This window comes from Poromitra crassiceps (genome assembly GCF_964638095.1).
Source record: "Poromitra crassiceps genome assembly, chromosome: 4".
NCBI classification, from domain to species: domain Eukaryota; kingdom Metazoa; phylum Chordata; class Actinopteri; order Beryciformes; family Melamphaidae; genus Poromitra; species Poromitra crassiceps.
In genome coordinates this window covers 27211702-27236092 of record NC_139626.1, presented here as the reverse complement: position 1 = coordinate 27236092, position 24391 = coordinate 27211702, and the positions used below count along the sequence as shown (strand labels likewise).

At 44.2% G+C, this 24391-nt stretch overlaps 1 protein-coding gene across 1 annotated transcript in view; it reads left to right on the top strand.

Annotated features, from left to right (window-relative positions):
• The window catches only part of fam20cb (FAM20C golgi associated secretory pathway kinase b), a 98136-nt gene extending 75758 nt beyond the window's left edge, over positions 1-22378 (top strand). The window contains exons 5-11 of the mRNA XM_083634622.1: positions 11970-12085; positions 13232-13412; positions 16141-16250; positions 16579-16660; positions 17064-17123; positions 18717-18867; positions 19735-22378. Of these exons, the coding sequence (XP_083490748.1) occupies positions 11970-12085; positions 13232-13412; positions 16141-16250; positions 16579-16660; positions 17064-17123; positions 18717-18867; positions 19735-19851 (817 nt within the window). The 3' untranslated portion in view covers positions 19852-22378. The remainder of the gene's footprint in view (positions 1-11969; positions 12086-13231; positions 13413-16140; positions 16251-16578; positions 16661-17063; positions 17124-18716; positions 18868-19734) is intronic.
• Positions 22379-24391: the final 2013 nt, after the last annotated feature.

Here is a 24391-nt window from a genome sequence, read left to right as displayed (position 1 = left end):
GTTCGACGCTACGATCGTGCGCCAAAGGGAGACCAACCGGGACCTCATCAAATACTTCGAGGAATCCCAGGCACTTATCTAAATCACGTTAAATCTGCGAGGGATATATATATAGCCCCTAGGATGACATATATGTTTCACATAGGGTTGTGATTTCATTTCGCGATTTTATTTTGTCCAATATTGAAATGTTCCACAATTTCAATTGTGTTAAGAGAAATATTATTTCGATCTACCACTTACCCTATTTAAGCTGATTTGGTTGCTATTTCTTCTCAAACGGATTCGCCTCAATGCGCCTCAATGCATACTGGGAGATTTCACATCTGTGGCGTGCCTATCTGCTGTCTGCTGTCTGATGCGCGAGGGAGTGAGAGAGAGAGAGAACCGGGGAACTTTTTTCCAGCAGTCGTATTGTGCCTGTCTGATGAGCAAGAGAGAGGGAGTGACACAGAGAGAGGGGGGACAGAGAGTCAGATGGCAGAGGAGAGCTCCGCGCAACCGGCGCACTGAATAGGCCTGGTTTTGAAAAGCGCTAAGCCCTAAATTAACACCAGGGCGGAAGATATCGTTAGGCCGGTATTTAAGGCCAAAACGCCCATTCTGGCCTATTCTGGCACTGCGCCACGCCTGTTTGGCGTAAGGCGCATTTCGGGGCCTAAAGCCTTGTTGCTATCTTCCCGAGGCAGGCGCAAGGCACATTTTTTTTGCGTTTAAGGCCAGTTTTTGCGCCTAAGGCCTGTGGGAGAATAGGACCCTATATATTTGGTACAATAAATTTTGCCTTGGAATAACTACATTTGATGGGAGAAAGAGAGCAAATCAAAGATACTGACCTTAGTCCCACGGTGGCCATTTTGAACACCCAGGTAGCAGAAAGGTTGGCGTATATAGCCAATAAAACTAGCATTACCTGAACAAGTAAGGACTTCAACACTTATCAAATTAGCTATCAGTCTCGGGAACAACAGGCTACTTGAATTTAGCAGAGGTTAGCCAGCTTACACTCGCTAGTTAGCTACCTGCTAGATACCTGGGCTAGATTCTGCTAGCTAACTATAGACCTTATTCGATTGACGTCACTCACGTACGGGCACGCCCACCGCCGCCATATTGTCGACATAGCGCTGCAGCTCTATGTGACAACCTATGTGAGAGCAGTGTTTATAGGAAGCTAGCCGCCGTTAGCGTTACCTGTATCGTTCCTATTGTGTTCGGATGGTGATCTGCGTTAGGCATGGCTGTAGTTATGACAGCAATAAAGTCCCCGTGGTTTGTTTCTATCTGTACCGTCCACAGACGTGAAGGGAGTGAGACTGGGGATACGTCAGCAGCACAGGAGATGTGTGGATAGTTGGGAGAGACAGGTGAAACTTTCTGACAGCTCCTCACAGCAAAGTCTGTTCACCTCGTTTTTTCTTTTGTTTATTTATTACAGGCATTAACGGCAGCATACAAACAACAACTCGGGGGTTTTTATTGCTGTCATTACCATCGCTATTTTGTAATGGAACAGAAACGACAATAAGGCTGTTACTACCGTAATTTTTGGACTATAAGCCGCGCCTTTTTTCCCATTTTTCGACCCTGCGGCTTATATAACGGTGCGGCTAATCTATGGATTTTTACAGCTAACGGCCACTAGGGGACCTCCTAAATCTATGGATTTTACAGGTTACAGTCCACCACCTTTAACTCTATGGGCTCTATGGCCGGTCCGCGCCCCCCACCTTTAAGCGGCGGGCTCCAGCAGGAAAAGCTGGAGGCCGGAAAAGAGTGAGACAGGTAGCGCGCAAAAGTAAAAGTGGAACCGAGAGTGGTACGAGAGACAGAACGAGAGCAAGACAGACAGACATTACGAGAGCGAGACAGTTTGTGCAAAGGAAGTTTTCATGCACAAACCCTCATTATGGAAAACAAACGTAGAAATGCATATGATGCAGCTTTTAAGTTAAAGGCAGTCAATCTGGCAGTAAAAGAAGGAAATAGAGCTGCTGCACGTACCCTTGGCATCAATGAGTCAATGGTGAGACGTTGGAGACGCCAGCGGGAAGAACTGTCTCAATGCAAAAAGTCAAAAAAAGCTTTCAGAGGTAATAAAAGCAGTTGGCCCGAACTTGAAGACTTTCTTGAAGATTGGGTGAACACACAAGAGAGCAGACGGCCGAGGTGTTTCCACCGTGCAGATCCGACTGAAGGCCAAAACAGTCACCACCGAAATGAAAATTGAAAATTTTAGAGATGGACCATCCTGGTGTTTCAGATTTATGAGACGAAAGGGACTGTCCATCAGGGCGCGGACGACTGTGTGTCAGCAACTCCCTCCCGACTACCAGGAAAAAATAACAAACTTCGGCGAATTCACACAAAGAAAGATAGAGGAATATTCCATCGGACCGGACCAGATCATAAATATGGATGAAGTGCCTTTGACGTTTGACCTGCCTCTCACTAGGACTGTTAACTCATTCAGGGCCAATGACGTCTTTGACGTCTTATCAGGAATAGCCCAGAGGGCCAATGACGTGTTTGACGTGTTTTTGTTTTTATTACTGCAGGGCGTAGTTAAAACACTTCCCCAGCCTGTCACATGGTATCAGGTCCCTATCATCTAAGACAACACGTGAACAAACACATACCGCAGCTGTTGTTTTGAAATTGAGCAGGAGGAATATCAGAAAACGATAAGGAGCTTGCCTTGTGCAGACAGGAGAAACCCCATTGAAACGCCCCTCGCGCGCTGCAGGAGCTGGTCGCTTTCCTGTGTGCCAGCCTTCCTGTGTGCCAGCCGGAGAAAACCGGAGAAAGTAATCCACAGATGCGTTTGATCATCGGAGGAATGAGGAAATGATCGATCAGCAGTGATCAGAGGGCGGTGAGGACGTGTTGAATAGCCGAGGGGAAAACGGGAGCAGGGAGAATATGACAGGGGAAGACATGGACGAGCAGCACACGAACAGCTAGGCAGTCAGAAGCCCGCTGCCCGTTCTCAAGAGCTTCATGAAATCGCTGGACTGCGTGCCCTCCAGTGTAGTGTCTCTGCTCCAGTGTTGCTCCTGGCCAATCCCGGCGCCACAGGGCGTGGTTATTGCTTATCCTATGTGGGGTTAGAAATCACGCAACGAAGGGGGATCGTGTGTGTGTGTGTGTGTGTGTGTGTGTGTGTCTGTGTGTGTGTGTGTGTGTGTGTCTGTCTGTCTGTCTGTCTGTCTGTCTGTCTGTCTGTCGGTGTGTCTGTCTGTCTGTCTCTCTGTCTGTCTGTCTGTGTGTCTGTCTGCACACTCACTCACACTGCTGTATGGTGAATGTAAAAAAAAAAGCACTTTTTTTTCATTTGTGTCATAACGAATAGTATTTACATGTCTGATGTCAATACAGTTCAAAATAAAAGAATTGAGAGCGAGTTCTCCTTGAGAATGTGTATTTTACAGAAATTGCATTTGCTCCTGTTTGTCATCTGAGAGAGAGACATTTTGGTTGAAAACAGGGTGTATATAAATGGATATAAGTAGAGTACAGAACATGCTAAAAGCTAACTTTTTTTTTCCTGGTGAACCCAGAGACGTACATCTTCATTTTGAGGTATTGCAAATCACTCTGGTGCTAATAGATAATTTACTGTGGGTCTTGAAAGATGACCAACAATTATGAAAATCTTTGGCCTGTGCTAAATATTGGCAGTCCTAAACTGGCCCTGAATGAGTTAACAAGAAAGGTGAATCGTCCATCACGTTGAGAACCACTGGCCACGAGATAACGAATTTCACTTTTGTTCTTGGCTGCACAGCATCTGGATTAAAGCTTGCGCCAATGGTGATTTTTAAGCGGATTACAATGCCAAAAGAAAAGATCCCGAACGGCATCTCCTTTAAAGTCAACAAGAAAGGGTGGACGATGGAAAGCGTAATATAGGAGTGGCTGAATGAGTGCTACGTCAAGCGCCCTGGAGGATTCTTTCGCCAAAAAAAAGCTTTGATCGTTTTGGACAGCATGAGGGCCTATATAACAGATTCTGTGAAAGCAGCCATCAAGAGCACAAACTCAATTCCAGCTGTGATTCCTGGGGGCACAACGAAGCATCTGCAGCCACTCGACATCAGTGTCAATCGTGCGTTCAAAGTGGCACAGTGGGAGGCGTGGATGACTAGCGGCGATAAATCATTCACCAAAACTGGTCGCATGCGAAAAGCAACTTTCACTCAAGTTTGCGAGTGGATCCTGACAGCGTGGAGGAGTGTCAAAACATCCACGATCACCAACGGGTTCCGAAAGGCTGGACTGCTGTGTGATGAAGAGGAGGACGCCGCCACAGCTGAGGCCCTTCAGAGGCTGTTCGATTCCGACAGTGACGAAGAGGAGTTCGTTGGTTTTGAGAGCGACAACGAAGGAGAGAGGAGAGTGGCTGACGAAGCCACCCTGAGCCTGTTCGTTTCCGACACTGAAGATGAGGACTTTGGTGGTTTTAGTATGCAGGAAGAAGACGAAGATGAGGATTAATGACTTGACTTTTCTGGTTACAGCCGTGTACTGCACCTTAGCCTAAAAGATGAAGACGAGGATTAGGCTGATTACCGTATATTTTAAGCAGCCGTGTTACTGCAACTTTAGGCTTACGCGCTTACTGTCGTGTTACAGGCACTTTATTTTGCACTTTTAAAAAAACACATTTAATTTAGCCATTGATATTTCCTCGTCAAGCGCTGTAAGCTTTGTTTTTTGTTATGGTACTACTGTAGGCTATAATGTAGATCAGTGGTTTTCAACCTTTTTCATGCCAAGGACCCCTAAATTGATACACATTTGGCCACGGACCCCCAATTGAAAATATTTTGTGCCAGGGACCCCCAGAAGCAAAGATATCAATTAATTTTCGCTTTAAAAAATATAAATATTCAAAGATGTGCACACTTGTTCAAGGTTTTTCAAAAATAGCAGATCTTCAAGCTCATAGCGCGGCACTCGGTGCCGCGCTGCCGCTATGAGCTTGTTGAGCTTGCTAGAGCTTCAAAAATAGCCAAAGCTAAGTGGTTAAATGATTGTGACACTATTAACTAATTTTGCTGGGGAACCCCTAGCACTCCCTCAAGGACCACTGGTGGTCCCCGTACCACTGGTTGAAAACCACTGCTGTAGATCACTGCCGGTACATGCGCTGGGAGTGCACCGTTTAAGTTTGAAAGTTGAAAAGTTTGTGTGTCTGAAACGCTATGTGATACAGTACAGTTTACACAGCACAGTACATGTTCTTTAGCTACTATTGCACTAAATGGTAACACTTGAATACGTTATGCAAATATGCAACTTGTTTGTTGAAATGTTAATAAATGGGAGCTTCCTCAAACAGCCATCTCTTTCCCGACAATCCCCTCTGTGCACGAACCCTTACATATGGTAATTAAACATTAAAACACCCACGGCTTATAGTCCAGTGCGTCATTCAATTCAGCTGCCGCGGCTTATATTCAGGTGCGCCTTATAGTCCGAAAATTACGGTAGTTGTCAGCTGCAGCGCTGTGTGCGCGCAGGACGGTATGTCAACAATATGGTGCCGTCCAGGCAGGCGCGGACTGCATAATCGGGCACGTCGGGCAAATGCCCGTTGGCCTGGCTTGGCCTGGCCTGCAAAAAAAAAAAAAATTGGGACTCGGCCCAAATTGGGCTTCAAACGGCGGCGGCCCGTATCGGCCTGGCCTGCTTGGTATCTAATGCCAGGCCTGAATTATGATCCCAGTCCGCCCCTGCGTCCAGGGTTAGCGAATAAGGTCTATAGTGGGTCAAATAGCCTACAATATATTAAAATGTGAACATTGCTCTGAATTCTTGAGAATTCATTCATTTCTTCTACCCTTTTCTGTTGGGAATCTGTGAAATGATCAAAGTTAGTCAGATTCCCAACATCTTTATGATGTACACACAACAGTAGAACGTAGCCAGGCTCCTATAGAGTTTGCCGCCCCGAGTGTGACGTCCAAGTTCAAAATGGCCTCCGTGGGAATACGGCCCATTGAGAGGACGAGGACGGGAGGAAGGAGAGTGAGTGATGAGCCAGGAAATTGAAGCCAGCAGTGTTCTCTTTAGCATGGCAGCAGGCCCAGGCCTGTCTGTCTTTCTGTCTCTCTGTGTGTGTCTCTCTCTCTGTCTGTCTGCCTGTCTGTCTCTCTGTGTGTCTCTCTCTCTCTCTCTCTCTCTCTCTCTCTCTCTCTCTCTCTGTCTGTCTGCCTGTCTCTCTGTGTGTGTCTCTCTCTCTGTCTGTCTGCCTGTCTCTCTGTGTCTCTCTCTCTGTGTGTGTCTCTCTCTCTGTCTGTCTGGCTGCCTGTCTGTCTCTCTGTGTGTCTCTCTCTCTCTGTCTGTCTGCCTGTCTCTCTGTCTGTCTGTCTGTCTGTCTGTCTGTCTGTCTGTCTGTCTCTCTCTCTCTCTGTCCATCTGTCTGTCTGTCTGTCTGTCTCTCTCTCTCTCTCTCTCTCTCTCTCTCTGTCTGTCTGACAGCTAGGGGGAAGGAAACATGACTGTGTGTGTGTCTGCGTCTCGATGTCTCACTCCACCCGGTGCCATCAGCTACATCATGATGGCATCATTTATGTTAGATGGTCCTGCTGCCTGTCAACGTCTGCCTCTCTATTCATCTGCTTCTCCAATCTCTCTCGCTCTCTCTCTCCTCCCAGTCACCTGCCTCCATCCAAATCTGTCTGTCTCACACATGCTGTCTCCCCTGCTCTCTCTCTCCCTCTCTCTCCCTCCCTCTCTCTCTCTCTCCCTCCCTCCCTCTCTCTCTCTCTCGCTCTCTCTCTCTCTCCTCCCAGTCACCTGCCTCCATCCAAATCTGTCTGTCTCTCACACATGCTGTCTCCCCTGCTCTCCCTCTCTCTCTCTCTCTCTCTCTCTCTCCCTCCCTCCCTCTCTCTCTCTCTCTCTCTCTCTCTCTCTCTCTCTCTTGCTCTCACTCTGCCCTCCGGCCTTGGCCATTAGGCGTTGTCGGAAGGATACATTTTTAAAGAGCCCGTGCTGCTGCTGTACTGACAGAAGGGGCACTATCGCGCACACAGACAGTCCGCTATATGCCATCAGTCAGTCGGAGAAATCGGCTGAGACTCTGCTTGCTTAGCCCCCCCCCCCCCTCCTCTCTCTCTCTCTCTGTCTCTCCCTCCCTCCCGCACGCACACACACACACACACACACACACACACACACACACACACACACACACACACACACACACACAGTGCTAGTTTCCACTAAAAAGATGCAAGGACACAAAACGGTACTTCACATCTATCACATTGGCCTCGCAAGATTGAATGTGATAATAATAACAACGGAAGGGAGAGGGAACCTATATAAGGACCTTATTTATATCGGGAAGTTGTGTGGAAGTTAAAAATGTGTTTGATGTAAGAATCGCAGCCACATGAAAAAGCCACTGGGAGTTTTACCAGTGTGTGGTGTGTCATGCTGAGGTCACTGCTTAGGCTGTAGTGCCCCCTGTTGGTGATAACCGTAGAGATGCACTCAGCCCCAGTGGCCTAATGGATAAGGCACTGGCCTCCTAAGCCAGGGATTGTGGGTTCGAGTTAGCCTGGGTAAACCCATCCCCCACGTGACCTGCTCTCAGACCTGTTCTCAGTCACTATGGTCTGGTCCCCCCGCCTGTGCTAAACGATTTCATGCGGTTGTTGGCCCCCCCCCGATAGACCGCTCCATTACGCAACCGTCATCCAACCAGCTTTGTGCACAGAGCACATGCGCAGTGCAGCAGATGGCGTCATCGCTCTGCGACCTTTGTTGTTAGCAAGCGAGCTAACACTTTTCATTTCAGTACTGCTAGCACGCAAATGGTTACAACCAGCTACAAGAAGAGAGAACATCGCGTGACGGTGGTCAGGGAATGTGACTGGGAACTGAGAGAGCAGGTCACGTGGTGGCTGGGTTTACCTAGGCTAGGTTCGAGTCCCATCTGGGGTGGAAGCTTTTATACCCCCCAAGTTGGAAGGGCAACTTGTCCTGGTTGCTGAGTTCCTCCAAAGAAAAGACGAGCAAAGCAGATAGGTACAGTCCCATACATCTCTGTGACAAGGCAGCTCCCAACCGGCAGGAAGAGATTATTTATATAGCACATTTCCTACACAATGTACTTCGACAGGTACACTTTGTGTACCAGCTGCAATTCACAGTGCTTTATACAAGGTGCACAAGGTGCTTTATACAAGGTGCACAAGGCAATAGATAAGAAATACAGGACAAATAAAACAAACAAATCAAAGGAGATAATAAAGTGTAGAAGAGAGAATAAATGACTGTAAAGAGAGAATCAAGATCAGGTGCAGAGGCAGTAGTGCAGAATAAAAAGCTTTTGAAGGTGGTTGAAAGTGGTCAAAGTTTGGGTCACTTCTGCAATACAAAGCAGTATTGTGTCTGTATGTGTCTCCTGCAGTAAAGCAGTATTGTGTCTGTATGTGTCTCCTGCAGTAAAGTAAAGCAGTATTGTGTCTGTGTGTGTCTCCTGCAGTAAAGCAGCATTGTGTCTGTATGTGTCTCCTGCAGTAAAGTAAAGCAGCATTGTGTCTGTATGTGTCTCCTGCAGTAAAGTAAAGCAGCATTGTGTCTGTATGTGTCTCCTGCAGTAAAGCAGCATTGTGTCTGTATGTGTCTCCTGCAGTAAAGTAAAGCAGCATTGTGTCTGTATGTGTCTCCTGCAGTAAAGTAAAGCAGCATTGTGTCTGTATGTGTCTCCTGCAGTAAAGCAGTATTGTGTCTGTATGCGTCTCCTGCAGTAAAGCAGTATTGTGTCTGTATGCGTCTCCTGCAGTAAAGCAGTATTGTGTCTGTATGTGTCTCCTGCAGTAAAGCAGTATTGTGTCTGTATGTGTCTCCTGCAGTAAAGCAGTATTGTGTCTGTATGTGTCTCCTGCAGTAAAGCAGTATTGTGTCTGTATGTGTCTCCTGCAGTAAAGTAAAGCAGCATTGTGTCTGTATGTGTCTCCTGCAGTAAAGCAGCATTGTGTCTGTATGTGTCTCCTGCAGTAAAGTAAAGCAGCATTGTGTCTGTATGTGTCTCCTGCAGTAAAGTAAAGCAGCATTGTGTCTGTATGCGTCTCCTGCAGTAAAGTAAAGCAGCATTGTGTCTGTATGTGTCTCCTGCAGTAAAGTAAAGCAGCATTGTGTCTGTATGAGTCTCCTGCAGTAAAGCAGTATTGTGTCTGTATGCGTCTCCTGCAGTAAAGCAGTATTGTGTCTGTATGCGTCTCCTGCAGTAAAGTAAAGCAGCATTGTGTCTGTATGCGTCTCCTGCAGTAAAGTAAAGCAGCATTGTGTCTGTATGAGTCTCCTGCAGTAAAGCAGTATTGTGTCTGTATGCGTCTCCTGCAGTAAAGCAGTATTGTGTCTGTATGCGTCTCCTGCAGTAAAGCAGTATTGTGTCTGTATGTGTCTCCTGCAGTAAAGCAGTATTGTGTCTGTATGCGTCTCCTGCAGTAAAGTAAAGCAGCATTGTGTCTGTATGCGTCTCCTGCAGTAAAGTAAAGCAGCATTGTGTCTGTATGAGTCTCCTGCAGTAAAGTAAAGCAGCATTGTGTCTGTATGAGTCTCCTGCAGTAAAGCAGTATTGTGTCTGTATGCGTCTCCTGCAGTAAAGTAAAGCAGCATTGTGTCTGTATGAGTCTCCTGCAGTAAAGTAAAGCAGCATTGTGTCTGTATGAGTCTCCTGCAGTAAAGTAAAGCAGCATTGTGTCTGTATGAGTCTCCTGCAGTAAAGCAGTATTGTGTCTGTATGCGTCTCCTGCAGTAAAGTAAAGCAGCATTGTGTCTGTATGAGTCTCCTGCAGTAAAGTAAAGCAGCATTGTGTCTGTATGAGTCTCCTGCAGTAAAGTAAAGCAGCATTGTGTCTGTATGTGTCTCCTGCAGTAAAGTAAAGCAGCATTGTGTCTGTATGTGTCTCCTGCAGTAAAGTAAAGCAGCATTGTGTCTGTATGTGTCTCCTGCAGTAAAGTAAAGCAGCATTGTGTCTGTATGTGTCTCCTGCAGTAAAGTAAAGCAGCATTGTGTCTGTATGTGTCTCCTGCAGTAAAGTAAAGCAGCATTGTGTCTGTATGTGTCTCCTGCAGTAAAGTAAAGCAGCATTGTGTCTGTATGTGTCTCCTGCAGTAAAGTAAAGCAGCATTGTGTCTGTATGTGTCTCCTGCAGTAAAGTAAAGCAGCATTGTGTCTGTATGTGTCTCCTGCAGTAAAGTAGCATTGTGTCTGTATGCGTCTCCTGCAGTAAAGTAAAGCAGCATTGTGTCTGTATGTGTCTCCTGCAGTAAAGTAAAGCAGCATTGTGTCTGTATGTGTCTCCTGCAGTAAAGTAGCATTGTGTCTGTATGTGTCTCCTGCAGTAAAGTAAAGCAGCATTGTGTCTGTATGTGTCTCCTGCAGTAAAGTAAAGCAGCATTGTGTCTGTATGTGTCTCCTGCAGTAAAGTAGCATTGTGTCTGTATGAGGCCATTTACACCTGGCATTAACATGCGTTTTCTGCCATCAGATTGCAATCCGATTGTATTTTATCACTTCAGCGGATTCCATTTACACCTGGCACTAACATGCGTTTTGGGTGAACAGATTGCAATCCGATTGCTCTCCAGCTCGAACGTCATAACGCGCGCGCCCCCTGAACGTGTGCATGCATGTTTGCATACATGCACAGGGAAATAGAGGTTATTGTTAAGCTCAAATGCACAGTGAACGTCCCCTTCACCTGGACAAAACGATGGCCGATCACGCAGCACTGCATCTATTTCTTTATAAAAAGGACACGTTGCTCTGCCCCTGCCACTTTTCTTGTTCTTGTCCTTGGCCTGTCTGTAAGCCGTGTTTCCATTACCCTCAGAAATGCGCAAAATCTAAATATCGCAATAAAAATCGGGTAATGCAAACACGTAAATTTCGAAAAACCTCCCAAATATTGCAAAAAGCTTTTGCGCTCTCATGAGGTAGTTTTTCAGACGTGTCGATATAGCAGTTTTCTCTGTAGGTTATTCTCCCATGGAGCTGTTTGACACTGGGTCCGAGACACACACACATACATACGTTTTCCGTGCATGTCATTGGCTGTAACCACCTGTGTTGCGTTCAGGTAACATCCTAAATTACAACGTTATACAATTGAGAGCATAATTTATCTTTTATATCAACACTTCTCCTTTGGAAAAGGAGCGGAAAATGAAAGGAAAATGAGGGAGAAAGGGTTCGATAAGCCGTGGCAAAACCTCCGCTCCGCAGCAAAACTTTGAAGCAACGCTACCTAGCAGAAAGAGAGTGTTGTGCAAAAGCGGAGCGGGGGGGGGGAGAAAGAGAATTTTTAGCCGGTCCGTGACAGGCTGCCTGTGTGTGTGCGCATTTGACACAGCGGCGAGATGAGGGCACACACCGGTGCGGTGTATTTATGGTAGTTGCTGAATGCGTTTTGAGAGGACGCATTGCATTTACACTTGTGTTAAATGTTGTCATAATGCGTCCCTGACCACCTCCGGAGGTGGTTTGGCCGATCAGATTGCAATCCTTCTTCAATGCGTTTTGGGGGTGTTTACACCTGTACTTTCAAGTGATAAAATACAATCGGATTGCAATCTGATGGCAGAAAACGCATGTTAATGCCAGGTGTAAATGGCCTCTATGTGTCTCCTGCAGTAAAGTAAAGCAGCATTGTGTCTGTATGTGTCTCCTGCAGTAAAGTAAAGCAGCATTGTGTCTGTATGTGTCTCCTGCAGTAAAGTAAAGCAGCATTGTGTCTGTATGTGTCTCCTGCAGTAAAGTAAAGCAGCATTGTGTCTGTATGTGTCTCCTGCAGTAAAGTAAAGCAGCATTGTGTCTGTATGTGTCTCCTGCAGTAAAGTAAAGCAGCATTGTGTCTGTATGTGTCTCCTGCAGTAAAGCAGCATTGTGTCTGTATGTGTCTCCTGCAGTAAAGCAGCATTGTGTCTGTATGTGTCTCCCACAGCATCCTGGACTTCCGCCGTGTGCCACCTGTGGCCGGCAGGCTGGTCAACATGACCAAGGAGATCCGGGATGTCACCCGAGACAAGAAGCTCTGGAGGACCTTCTTCATATCACCAGGTACCACTGTTGTAGTCGAGAACATGAGCGTGAATCCGCATGTAGGTGGAACACACGTGCCTGAATAATGTCACAGCGTCAATATCAATATATTATGGCAAATTATTATTATTATTATTAAATATCAATGAACATGATATGTGCCTTTTTACAACCGTCAGTCGAATTGCTGTGACAATCTAGGAATGGGAAAATAATGAACTGCCTACATGTGCAGCAGAAACTGTGCAACCTGCAACAACTCCTCACCATACAATAATAGTCTGAGCAAAGCAGAAAAGAACCTCGTGTGCAAAGCTACTTCTGTGCCCTGAATTACTGAGATATTCATTTGCATGGGATTAGTATTATCATGGGAGCGTAGCCTCCGCTAAAGCTGTGGCAGTTAATTAGCCATGCAACTTTGACTTGACGTATTAATGCACATGGCAAATTCTCACAGGATTACAATTACTGACAATCACAGCAATGAATACTAGCCAGGTAATGTCCCCAGGTAATATTACTATCGTGCAAATAGGACTTTATATGTATGTAGGGTGTGGATTCAAAAAGAGTGTACGGTCACATTTAAAGTATTTAACACTGAGTAGCACATTAGAATACAGTGAAATGCACAGTCTTTTTTCATCTCATTAACAATGAGTCAACAAAGGCAGCCACATTGGGCGTCCAGGTAGTGCTGAGGTAGATTCCCTGCCCTGAGGGGCGCAGGTTCGAGCCCCCGTGTTACCTTCGGCTTGGTCGGGTGTCCATACACATGCACAGTTGGCCATGTCTGCGGGTGGGAAGTCGGATCAGGGGTATGTGTCCTGGTCGGTCTGGGCGCCTGTTCGGGAGGAGAGTGTTGATTATTCAATTTCCATCAATAGGGCAACTGGGGCGATAGCGTGATCCTCCGCCTTGCTGTCAGGTGAAAAGAAGCGGCTGGAGACTGCACATGTATCAGAGGAAGCATGTGCTAGTCTACAAGTCTCCCCGGATCGGCAGAGGGGGTGGAGCAACAACCGGCCCAGGACAGCAGGCTGAATTAACCAAGTACAATTTGGGAGAAAAGGGGCGGGGGTAGTTGATCCAAAAAACAAACAAACAAACAAACAAAGCAGCCACGACCACATCATTCTCTTTTCTCCCTCTGATTTCTAGCCAACAACGTCTGTTTCTACGGTGAGTGTTCGTACTACTGCTCTACTGAGCACGCTCTGTGTGGCAAGCCGGACCAAATAGAAGGCTCCCTGGCTGCCTTCCTCCCAGACTTGGCCCTCGCCAAACGCAAGACCTGGAGGAACCCCTGGAGACGCTCCTACCACAAACGCAAGAAGGCAGAGTAAGAGATCACGAACGCCACACACACCACAGGGCCCACTATCACAGAGCCACACCACAGAGCCACACCACAGGGCCCACTATCACAGAGCCACACCACAGAGCCCACTATCACAGAGCCACACCACAGATCCCACTATCACAGAGCCACACCACAAAGCCACTCCACAGAGCCCACTATCACAGAGCCACACCACAGAGCCCACTATCACAGAGCCATACCACAGAGCCCACTATCACAGAGCCACACCACAGAGCCCACTATCACAGAGCCACACCACAGAGCCCACTATCACAGAGCCATACCACAGGGCCCACTATCACAGAGCCACACCACAGAGCCACACAACAGGGCCCACTATCACAGCATATTTACTACACCTCCTGTCAGAGGCCAGTGACAATAACAGACCAGGGCTGAGCAACAGATCCTCATATGGATGAACCGTAAACCGGTTTAATGATACACCATGATCAAAACTACCTTTCTGTAATCGTACCGCTTCAAATCTTCATTATCATTAAAATCATGTTACCGTGATTACCCTGTTACCATGTTTATAGCGCTTTGAAAAACTACAGTAAATACTGTCCATCAACAACCAAAGTTAGCAAACTCTCCCAGACACAGACGGGCAACCTTGGTCATGTGATTTCAGTGATTTCAGTTCTTGAACATTTTCAGCATGTTTGAACAATACCGCGATAATACTGATAACCGTGCAAATTCTGGTCACTATAATCGTGATATGAAATGTTTGTATCGTTTCATCTCTACGTATGTGTAAGAAATTCAGTACAGCATGCGTCACAGGCTGGCACCCAAAAGAAACAAACATTCAGGATCTTTTCATGCAAGGAATCACTTCATGCAATTGTGTTAAGATAATAAAGGAGGAGGGCAGTCTTTGTTTCCCAAAATCATCTTAGCATGAAAATAAATCATCTTAAAATGAGAATAAATAAATTATTTTAGCATGAGAATAAATAAATCATCTTAGCATGAGAATAAATAAATCATTTTAGCATGAGAATAAATAAATCATCTTAGCATGAGAATAAATAAATCATTTTAGCATGAGAATAAATAAATCATCTTAGCATGAGAATAAATAAATCACCTTAGCATGAGAATAAATAAATCATTTTAGCATGAGAATAAATAAATCATCTTAGCATGAGAATAAATAAATCACCTTAGCATGAGAATAAATAAATCATTTTAGCATGAGAATAAATAAATCATCTTAGCATGAGAATAAATAAATCATTTTAGCATGAGAATAAATAAATCATCTTAGCATGAGAATAAATAAATCATCTTAGCATGAGAATAAATAAATCATCTTAGCATGAGAATAAATAAATAATTTTAGCATGAGAATAAATAAATCATCTTAGCATGAGAATAAATAAATCATCTTAGCATGAGAATAAATAAATCACCTTAGCATGAGAATAAATAAATCATCTTAGCATGAGAATAAATAAATCATCTTAGCATGAGAATAAATAAATCATTTTAGCATGAGAATAAATAAATCATCTTAGCATGAGAATAAATAAATCATTTTAGCATGAGAATAAATAAATCACCTTAGCATGAGAATAAATAAATCATCTTAGCATGAGAATAAATAAATAATCTTAGCATGAGAATAAATAAATCATTTTAGCATGAGAATAAATAAATCATCTTAGCATGAGAATAAATAAATCATCTTAGCATGAGAATAAATAAATCACCTTAGCATGAGAATAAATAAATCATCTTAGCATGAGAATAAATTGGAACAAGTATCTTAAAGGGGGTAAACAAATGGGATTTTAGCATTGAGAGGCTTTTGAGTATCAATCAATCAGTTTAATACATGTCCCAGAAGGGCACTTTGGTTAACATCAGGCAGTAGTGGTTATTACAACATCATTACTAGTTTGAGAGTAGTAATAAAGGCACACTTCAGAATTATAGTAACATTATTACTAGTTTGAAAAGTAATAAAGGCACACTTCAATATTATACAATACATATCCATTTGTTGCAATATGTACAGATTCCAAAAGACCATCTGCTCCCTTCTGCCGAGTCGCCGCGTGCGCAGCGCCCCGTTGCAAACTAGCTCGTCAACAAACGCAAGTGGCTCGCTGTCAATACAGCGCCAGATGGATGTATCTGAGGAAAAAGGGGGGGGGGAGGATGCAAGAAAGCTATAGGGTCTAACAAGGCGGGGGGTTTGGGTGGGGGGAAGAGGATCGTGGATGGGGTGGGATGTGCGTGTGTGTTTGTGAATGTGTATATGTGGGTCCGAAATGTCCATGAGTATGTGAGCTAGTGAATAGTGAGCTATTTAATCCAATATCTTTTGACTGAATTGATCAATTCACTTGACAATTTATCACTGTCTTTTTCTGTTCACATGCAATTTCATCACATTGCTCTTCAATTCACTTTTGTTTTCATCACCTCTAAATATATCAGTTAATTGTTGTTACTTCTGTGTGATGTTACTGTAGGGATGAATGGCAATGTGAATGTGGTAAATGATGAAAATAACGTTTTTATCAAATCACTTAATCACAGTTTATCACTCAGTTTTTCAATTCACATGCATTTCATCGCATCGATTTTTAGCATCGATTTCATGTTTGTTACTTACACCCCTCATTTTGAGAAGCAGATGCACAAATTTGAGCAGATGATCAGTGTTGTTTGTGTAACGCGTGTTCAGATGGGAGGTGGACCCAGACTACTGCGAGGAAGTCAAGCAGACTCCACCTTACGACAGCGGAACACGCCTGCTGGACATCATGGACATGACCATTTTCGACTTCCTCATGGGTGAGTTGGCGTGTCTGACACTCGTGATTCAATACAACCACAATACCATGTAATAAATAAAAGTAATAAAAAGTTACACGACTGACTGTGCAGATTTCTGTTTATTTCTGGGACTTCAAACTTTCTAGCAATGTCATTAGCTTGCTAGAATGTAAACAACAATTTTCAAATCTCATTAAAGTCTTTTCCCCACAATACGTATATCGTCACTTTTTTGGATTACAATATATAGAATTTCGATATATTGTCCCATCCCTAAAACACCCATACAAGCGTTCTCTCTCTGCCCCTCTCTGTCTCTGATTTATTTACACATTGTCAAACACAGGAAATATGGATCGCCACCATTATGAGACGTTTGAGAAATTTGGGAATGAGACTTTCATCATACATCTGGACAATGGCAGAGGGTAAGACACTGCTTGATAATAGAATACTGTTGAAATGTGAAATTTAGGATTCATATATTCCCATATTATTGCTGCTTTCATAACCCCATAATCAGTTTAGATTTTGTTTGTTAACACATCATACAAAAGGATACACTTAAATAAGAGAGAAGAAATAAGTATACCAACTTGCTAGGTGAGAAAAAGAAATGCAGAACAGCTTATAGAAATGTCTCACCCCCCAGAAAGAAAATAAACATAAAGATGTCAGATGATAAAGCCACAGGTGAATTGGGTAAAGGAAGCCAAAATAAAACTAAAAACTTGACAAGGAGAACGCAAAAATAGCAAAACACAACAACCGAAGGAAATTAATTCAAATTATCTGATGTAATAACTCCCATGCTTGTATTTGTCACGGTAGATTCGGAAAGCACTCACATGACGAGATGTCCATTCTGGTGCCGTTAACCCAGTGCTGCAGGTAAGGCTTCCTTTAATATGCAGCTTGATCAGATCAGAAAAGCTTTATTGATCCCCGGTGGAGGAACGGGGTCATTGCCGCTGGAAATGAAAAATACTGTCAAAAAACTGTGAAGGTGGAGCGTCTTGATTAGGCTACACGGATGGTGTGTGTGTGTGTGTGTGTGTGTGTGTGTGTGTGTGTGATGGCCTACAAAAACCCTTCACGTAGTGAAAATTTGACATTTAGATTTTTTTTTATATTTCCATAAATTATAAACTCTTCCCTATAACTTCTTGAATGAGTGAGATAGCTCTCTCAGATAAAAGGTTACGAGTAACATATATTTAATGTTATGTGTCTAAAAGTAAAACACAAGAAAACAACTTTAAACATTGCAGAACATTCTATTTTCTACAGTGGCATTCCACCAAAATCATAAAAAATAAATACTTTCCCTTTTGTTTTATGAAAATCATTATTCACCATGATGTATTACAGAGATGAAAGTAACCAAATCACTCAAAAGTTTGCATTATGTGCTCTTCTCCCCTGCATGTGTCCTGTAAGGTTGACGTTGCTTGATGTACTGTCTAAACTTGATATATCCGCTATGCCAGAGGTTTTCAAAGTGGGAGGCGAGCCTCCCCAGGAGCGCTCCAAACAGTTTCAGGGGAGCCTCAGTGAATGGAAGTGGAAAAAATAAGACATTAGCCATTACATTAGTTATCAAAAGGAGATCACATAGAAGAATAGCCTAAATGTGTGTGTGGTTAAAGAGATAGTTCAGAGATACAGTAATTGTACTGTTTTTCACTTTCCCAGAGTCAGAAACAAGTAAATGCCTTTAGACAGACTTTTTTATTATCTATTTAGTCTGATGTACAGTATGTCAAACTACAATATCAGGCTATATTGGTTCAATTGTTGAGTGTCTATGGCAGTGATACTCAACTGGCGGCCCGCGGGCCTGTGTGGCCCGCGATGGAATTGCAAAAAAAAAAAAAAGTACAGTGCACCTGAACGCAACATGCAAGATACCCGCTGAATAAGTGTCCAAATGTTCATGTCATTCTGGCCAATACTCCTGCCCAATACTTATAGCATTTCAGTCTGGAATATGAAATATCTTTCAATAATCTATGATTTAGCTGCTAAATTGTCAAATACCGCCGTCTGCTCGCTACCCAGGCACTTATGTATGTACTTAACCTAACTAACTATCCGGTGTGCACAACATTGTCAGACTAAACTCCGGCTGACACCCCAAAAACCTACAATCCGCTACAGAAAAATGTATATTGATTGTTTATTAACTGGCCCCTGGCCTTCTATCATTTCACGAAAGTGGCCCCTGGGCAAAGCAAGTTGAGTATCCCTGGTCTATGGGATCAAATAACATCATAATGATCCCATAGGCATCCAGGAATTTAGCAAAACTACGGCAAGCAAGTAAAGGGGCTTTGTCCCCAAGCTTTTTCTGAGGGGAGGCCCATAGTCTCAGACTTTGAAAACCCCTGACATGCACTTTACACATTCCCTAACTTGTATTTGTGTAAAATCGAATAAAAATAGTCTTGAGAGGAAAAAAGCACAGTGCTGCTGTGTGTGCAGGGTGAGGAAGTCGACCCACATGCGCCTGCAGCTGCTGGCTAAGGAGGAGTACCAGCTGTCCGTCCTGATGGCCGAAGCCCTGCTGAGAGACCAGCTCAACCCCGTCCTCATCACGCCACACCTGCACGCCATGGACCGACGCCTACGCCAGGTCACTGCCTGTGTGTGTGTGTGTGTGTGTGTGCGTGTGTGTGTGTGCGTGCGTGTGTGCGTGTGTGTGTGTGTGCGTGTGCGTGTGTGTGCGTGTGTCTAACAGTAGCCAGTGGCCGTGCTGTGCAGTGAGTAAACCTCACTCCCTGATGCCTCAAGACGTATAGAGGCCTGTGGGTTTCAGCCTCCTTGCTAGAGCATCCGCCTCCCATGAGGTTGTGAGTTTGAGTTCTCCCATGCCAGAGGTTCTGAGTTCGAGTCCCAGCTGCGGGGGACTATCCAACGCGGGTTCATGTGTTGGCTTTTGCAGGGTGTACATTATTGCTTTGTTGGAACTGCCTCTTTATTAATTTGCATCTTCAAACATCCAGGTCAAAAATGTATTCACTGTGTTTTTAAAGGGGTATTAAGTAACTATTGCCCAAGATACAGGCTATTTGACGACTATATTCACACATGCGAGTGCTCAGGTGTGAAGGGAAATTCCGGGAAATGGCCGATATTGATTTACAGGTAATTTTCCTGTATGCATGTGTGAAAACGGCTGTTGATTCAACAAGCTCAAAGTGTTCCGATAGGCTGATGACTAGAGCAGGGGTAATCTGCTGTGTTCTGATAGGCTGATGACTAGAGCAGGGGTAATCTGCTGTGTTCTGATAGGCTGATGACTAGAGCAGGGCTAATCTGCTGTGTAAGTGCAAAGTATTTAATGATTATGGAGAAGCATGCGTCTGTCTTCATTTATTTTTACGCCTCTTGTGTTGTCATTTCCCGCCCATGGTATCGAGTATTATTATCCTTGGTATCGAAGTTAGAAATGCGAGTATTATGACAACCTTAGTTTGAACATCACTGTCATGCTCTCTAGGTGCTGAAGGTGCTGGCTGACTGCATTGAAAAGGAGGGCTACAGCTATGTGGTGGAGGAGGACCTTCAGGCGACCCAGGGGACGGAGCACACCCACACAGGCCCGCGGCGGAGGTAGCTGGCTGGGGGGGCCGGCAGCTGGACAGGACGGAGACTGGACTTTACTGGATCCAGTCGTTGTCTTAAACTGTGTTGGTATCCTCTATAACGGAATAAACAGATGGACTTCAATTCACAGAGGACCATGTGTTGACTGAGGTGGACTAAGCTGTCTGAAACTGGGAGCCTGCTGGATAGGACCGGACCAAACGCTGCAGGCAGAACAGTGCAATGACTTGAGCTGTGCTGACGATGGAGAGGCATGGTGTTGAAACGGACCTGAACCAGCCCCTCCCACGTCACCTAGACTCCTTAAAATACCCCATTCCGACACTACTGTAGGCTCCGCCTCCTACCAAACCACCGACCCACCGCAGCACTACCAAACCTGAAGGTCTGGCAAGAGACACCTTCTCCTCGTCTCCTTTAGGACTCTTTTTGAATTCAGTGAATTCCAAGCGACTTGTAAAGACTCTCCCGGTCCCGCCTCCTCTTCTCACAGGCCCCCCCTCTCCTCTTCTTCACAGCTGAATTAGATGTTTCTGTGTATTGTCGGTGTTGCGAGTGTTTCGGTTGAACCTTCGTCGTGGAGGAAGAGGAGGCCGACTTCCTGTTGTCTTAATTGAACAAAAAGAACTTTGATTGGTTTACTGCTAAATGTTTTTTTTGCATAATGTCTTTTTTTTCTTCTTCTGCTGTCTTCAAGATGGAAATATAAGATTGGAGTGCAGGTTTACTCCTGGATTTATCAGTTAATTTTGCCCATCAAATGTCACTGAAGAGAGTATTTATTGAAATTCATATTTATTGTTTTCAAAGAATAGTAATCACCGACCACAAACCACACCTTTTTTCTGTTACGACAGGCATGTCCAAAGTCCGGCCCGTGGGCCAATTACGGCCGCAGAGCATTTGAAACGGCCCGTGGCTTGTGTGGGTTTTAAAGGTGGAGTGAAGATACTGGTATCGTATGACACCTGAGGCATCCATCACTACCAACCTGGCGTGTTAGCTTGTCGGCAAGTTGGCTAAATAATGTTCCAAATTTAGGCTCGATTTTGGCAAGCGAAAAACTGGCATGGTATATCTGAATGAGAAGGGGTTCTATGGGTATCCACAAGTTTCCCCTTTACAGACATGCCCACTTTATGCTAATCCCATGCAGTTTTTGGTCAAATAAATAAATAAATAACAGTTTTTTACATGCAGTATAAATGTGTTATTTCCACCCCATTCTATTTGAATATTCTACATACTATTACTGGGGTCCCTAAACAGTCTTGGAATTGCATAAATTGGGTACTATATGACTGGAAAGATGAGACTCTTGTGGATTCATTGAGCCCACTGGTTTTTTGAATTCATGTGTGATGATGATGTTAGTCCATGTAGTAGCCCTTTCATTGTAGTGAGACCATTTTCTTTTTAAACTTGACCTCACTGACCTATTGTGACCTCTAGCATCACAGCCTCATGAAACGTTACAACCACAATTTGGACGGATTATTTTTAAACTAATTTAACTTCAACATTTGAATGGATACCTAACCAAAACACCATGTTTATTACAGGACAAAAGTTTGGCACTGACAATTGTGTGTGTGTGTGTGTGTGTGTGTGTGTGTGTGTGTGTGTGTGTGTGTGTGTGTGTGTGTGTGTGTGACCCAATGCGACAAGCCACTAGCCCCCAGGTATTTCCCCATTGTCTAATCTGGCCGCCATTCAAAAAAAGTTAGGACGCCCCTGTGTTATGATTATTGAGTTACTGTTACATTACAGATGTGCACTTCTTCATCTGTCCAGAAGAGGGCAAAACAAGCATGTGCAAAAGTAGCTGCTAGGTCCATGCCTCTCCTCCATATTCCAGCCCATGCTAAGTATTAAACCTGCTTTATCATTGGTTTACAGCTGCCATCTTATCGTCATATAACAATAATCCAACTGTTTGAATACACATATGTCTTGGTTAGCGTAAACAGATGTACACCTGTGTTTACAACATTTAATCCCTTTCCAACTGTTGTTGCTCTTCTTCTTATTTCTTTTTCACGTGACAGATTTTGAGGTTAGACTTATGGTACCAAAAGCAAAATGTGACACTAATAGTTTTATATATTATTGTTTCTTTGTAATATATTTGATGTCCAGATGTTGCTGTTGTGGAGAGATTATTTTTTGTTTGGGATGTACATTTCATTAATTTCCAAACAGCTGATAGCTGAAAATGTTGGAGTCGATGATTGGCTCATTGGCTGAAAGTTAATATATACAGTAGGAAAATCTAGTGCCTGTGCAATGATAGAAATACTTGAATGTCTGAAAGGATTAAGGTCAAACTACTCCAGGTACGAGCTATACTGTAGATAAGATAACAGAGGTCTACATGTATGTATGCTGACTCTCATCTATTCCATCTAAGTTTCCATAGTCATGTGTCAGTATGGTGTGTCTGGAGGTATGGCTGGATGTATGGTCTGTATATGGGGCTATGGGTGGATGATCCATGGATCCATGACCTTATGTGTCTCTCAAGTGAAAATACCTTTTTTTTTTCATTCAACACATTGTTTCTGTGGATTTTTTTCCCCATTCCTTTGCATCATGGTAAAAGTGCAATAAAACAAAATGTGCAGAGTACTGTGTCTGTTTTCGCTTCAGTCCTATGTGATACGGGTGTGCGGTGCCATATCATATCGCTACCGATTATCGTTACAGTTAATATTCATATTGTCAAAAGTTCATACGGTGATAACGACAATATTCCCACTTGTTAATGGAATGATGTCACACTGTTACACTGCGTAACAGTGTGACGTACACAGCAACAACAAGCATGGCTGAAAGTGGCTCCACGCGCAGTCCTCAAATCATTTTTTTTTTATTCTATTCAGGGATGTATTACCGAACAGGCCCACCGGGCCCAAGAGCTTCTTCACAGAGAAGTTCTTCACAGGCCCACTGTGTATCTTTTCCCGGGCCTGCATGGACCAAATGATACCCCAAAACCCTTTATTTTTTACATGTTCCATACGTTTATCGACAATTAGAGGGTTATTTCACTTTTGGCTTTAATTGACCTGCACTGTAAATGCTGTGTTATTGACATATATGTGAGTTGATTGCTTGCTATTGGCTTTGAGTGTTCAGGTGGCTGTGCTGTAAATCCTGTTGAGAGTCAGGTGAATGGCTGTCTTAGTTATTATTCTGGCCTCTAATTGTGCTCTGTCGGCGGGGGAAGGGGGGGTTATGTGTCCAGTCCCAGGGGCCCGTCATGTCAAACTGGAGCCAAAACCATCAGAGGAAAAACAGCTGCCAGAAGCTCACAGATGGAACAGAGCTTTTCTCGTTCTGCCCTCTGAACAATGACCTGTTCACCACACACACCACTCCCTGACTTGAGGAAACCTGTTTGGTGGCCTCATACAGCTCAATCAGCATCCAGATCTACTGGATCCCAGCCGATTTAGTACCTGGAAAGATCAAAGACATCAAAGACTACAGGATACTTTCCTGAAGATTTTGAGGCTCTTAATTCCGAAAATCCTAATGTGAAGTGCAACTTTCTTTTTCAAATCACACGCTCATTTCTCTCTTATCCTACTTCAACAGTCACAGATCAAAGTTTAAAGCTACAATATGAAAACCTTACAAGAGGAAGTGGGCTATAGCTCACTCAGATAAACATGTGGATGTTGCGTCATGTGTGAAGGTTGTTGCTTCAATCCCAATCTCAGGCAATGGCTTAACAAGTGGTCACATTAAAAGCTGCAGCATTGATCCTTCTTTATCATCATCAGTAGTTTGAACACTGATAGAAATAAGCTGATGAAGGAGGCTAGTCAGTCCCTGACTTTAGCTCAGCTCACTGGTGCAAATCTCACCTGTTTCACTCTTTTTGCTCTGTGTGTTAGTGTCAGTGCGTGGAGAAATCAGAAGCTGCACTCCAAACAGCTCATAGCTCAGCAGGATGAGTGGCTGTGTCACTGTCTCTACCTGACAGGTAGACTGTTGGTTAGATTCCCGATGGAGGAGACATATAACAGCACTGCCCTGTCTTTAACATCACCAGCTGACAGAGCAGCGTAGTGCCTCCTGCAGAGATCCAGAGCAGACATAGATATCTTTCTTTCTCCCTCTCTCTCTTTTTCACCATACATGAGTTTGCATCCCTGAGTACAGTGAGGATGTCTGCACAGTACAGTGAGGATGTCTGCACCTTACAGTGAGGATGGCTGCACAGTACAGTGAGGATGGCTGCACACACAGTAGAGTGAGGATGTCTGCACAGTACAGTGATGATGTCTGCACAGTACAGTGAGGATGGCTGCACACACAGTAGAGTGAGGATGTCTGCACAGTACAGTGAGGATGGCTGCACAGTACAGTGATGATGTCTGCACAGTACAGTGAGGATGGCTGCACAGTACAGTGAGGATGGCTGCACACACAGTAGAGTGAGGATGTCTGCACAGTACAGTGAGGATGTCTGCACACACAGTACATTGAGGATGAGTGCACACACAGTACAGTGAGGATGTCTGCACAGTACAGTGAGGATG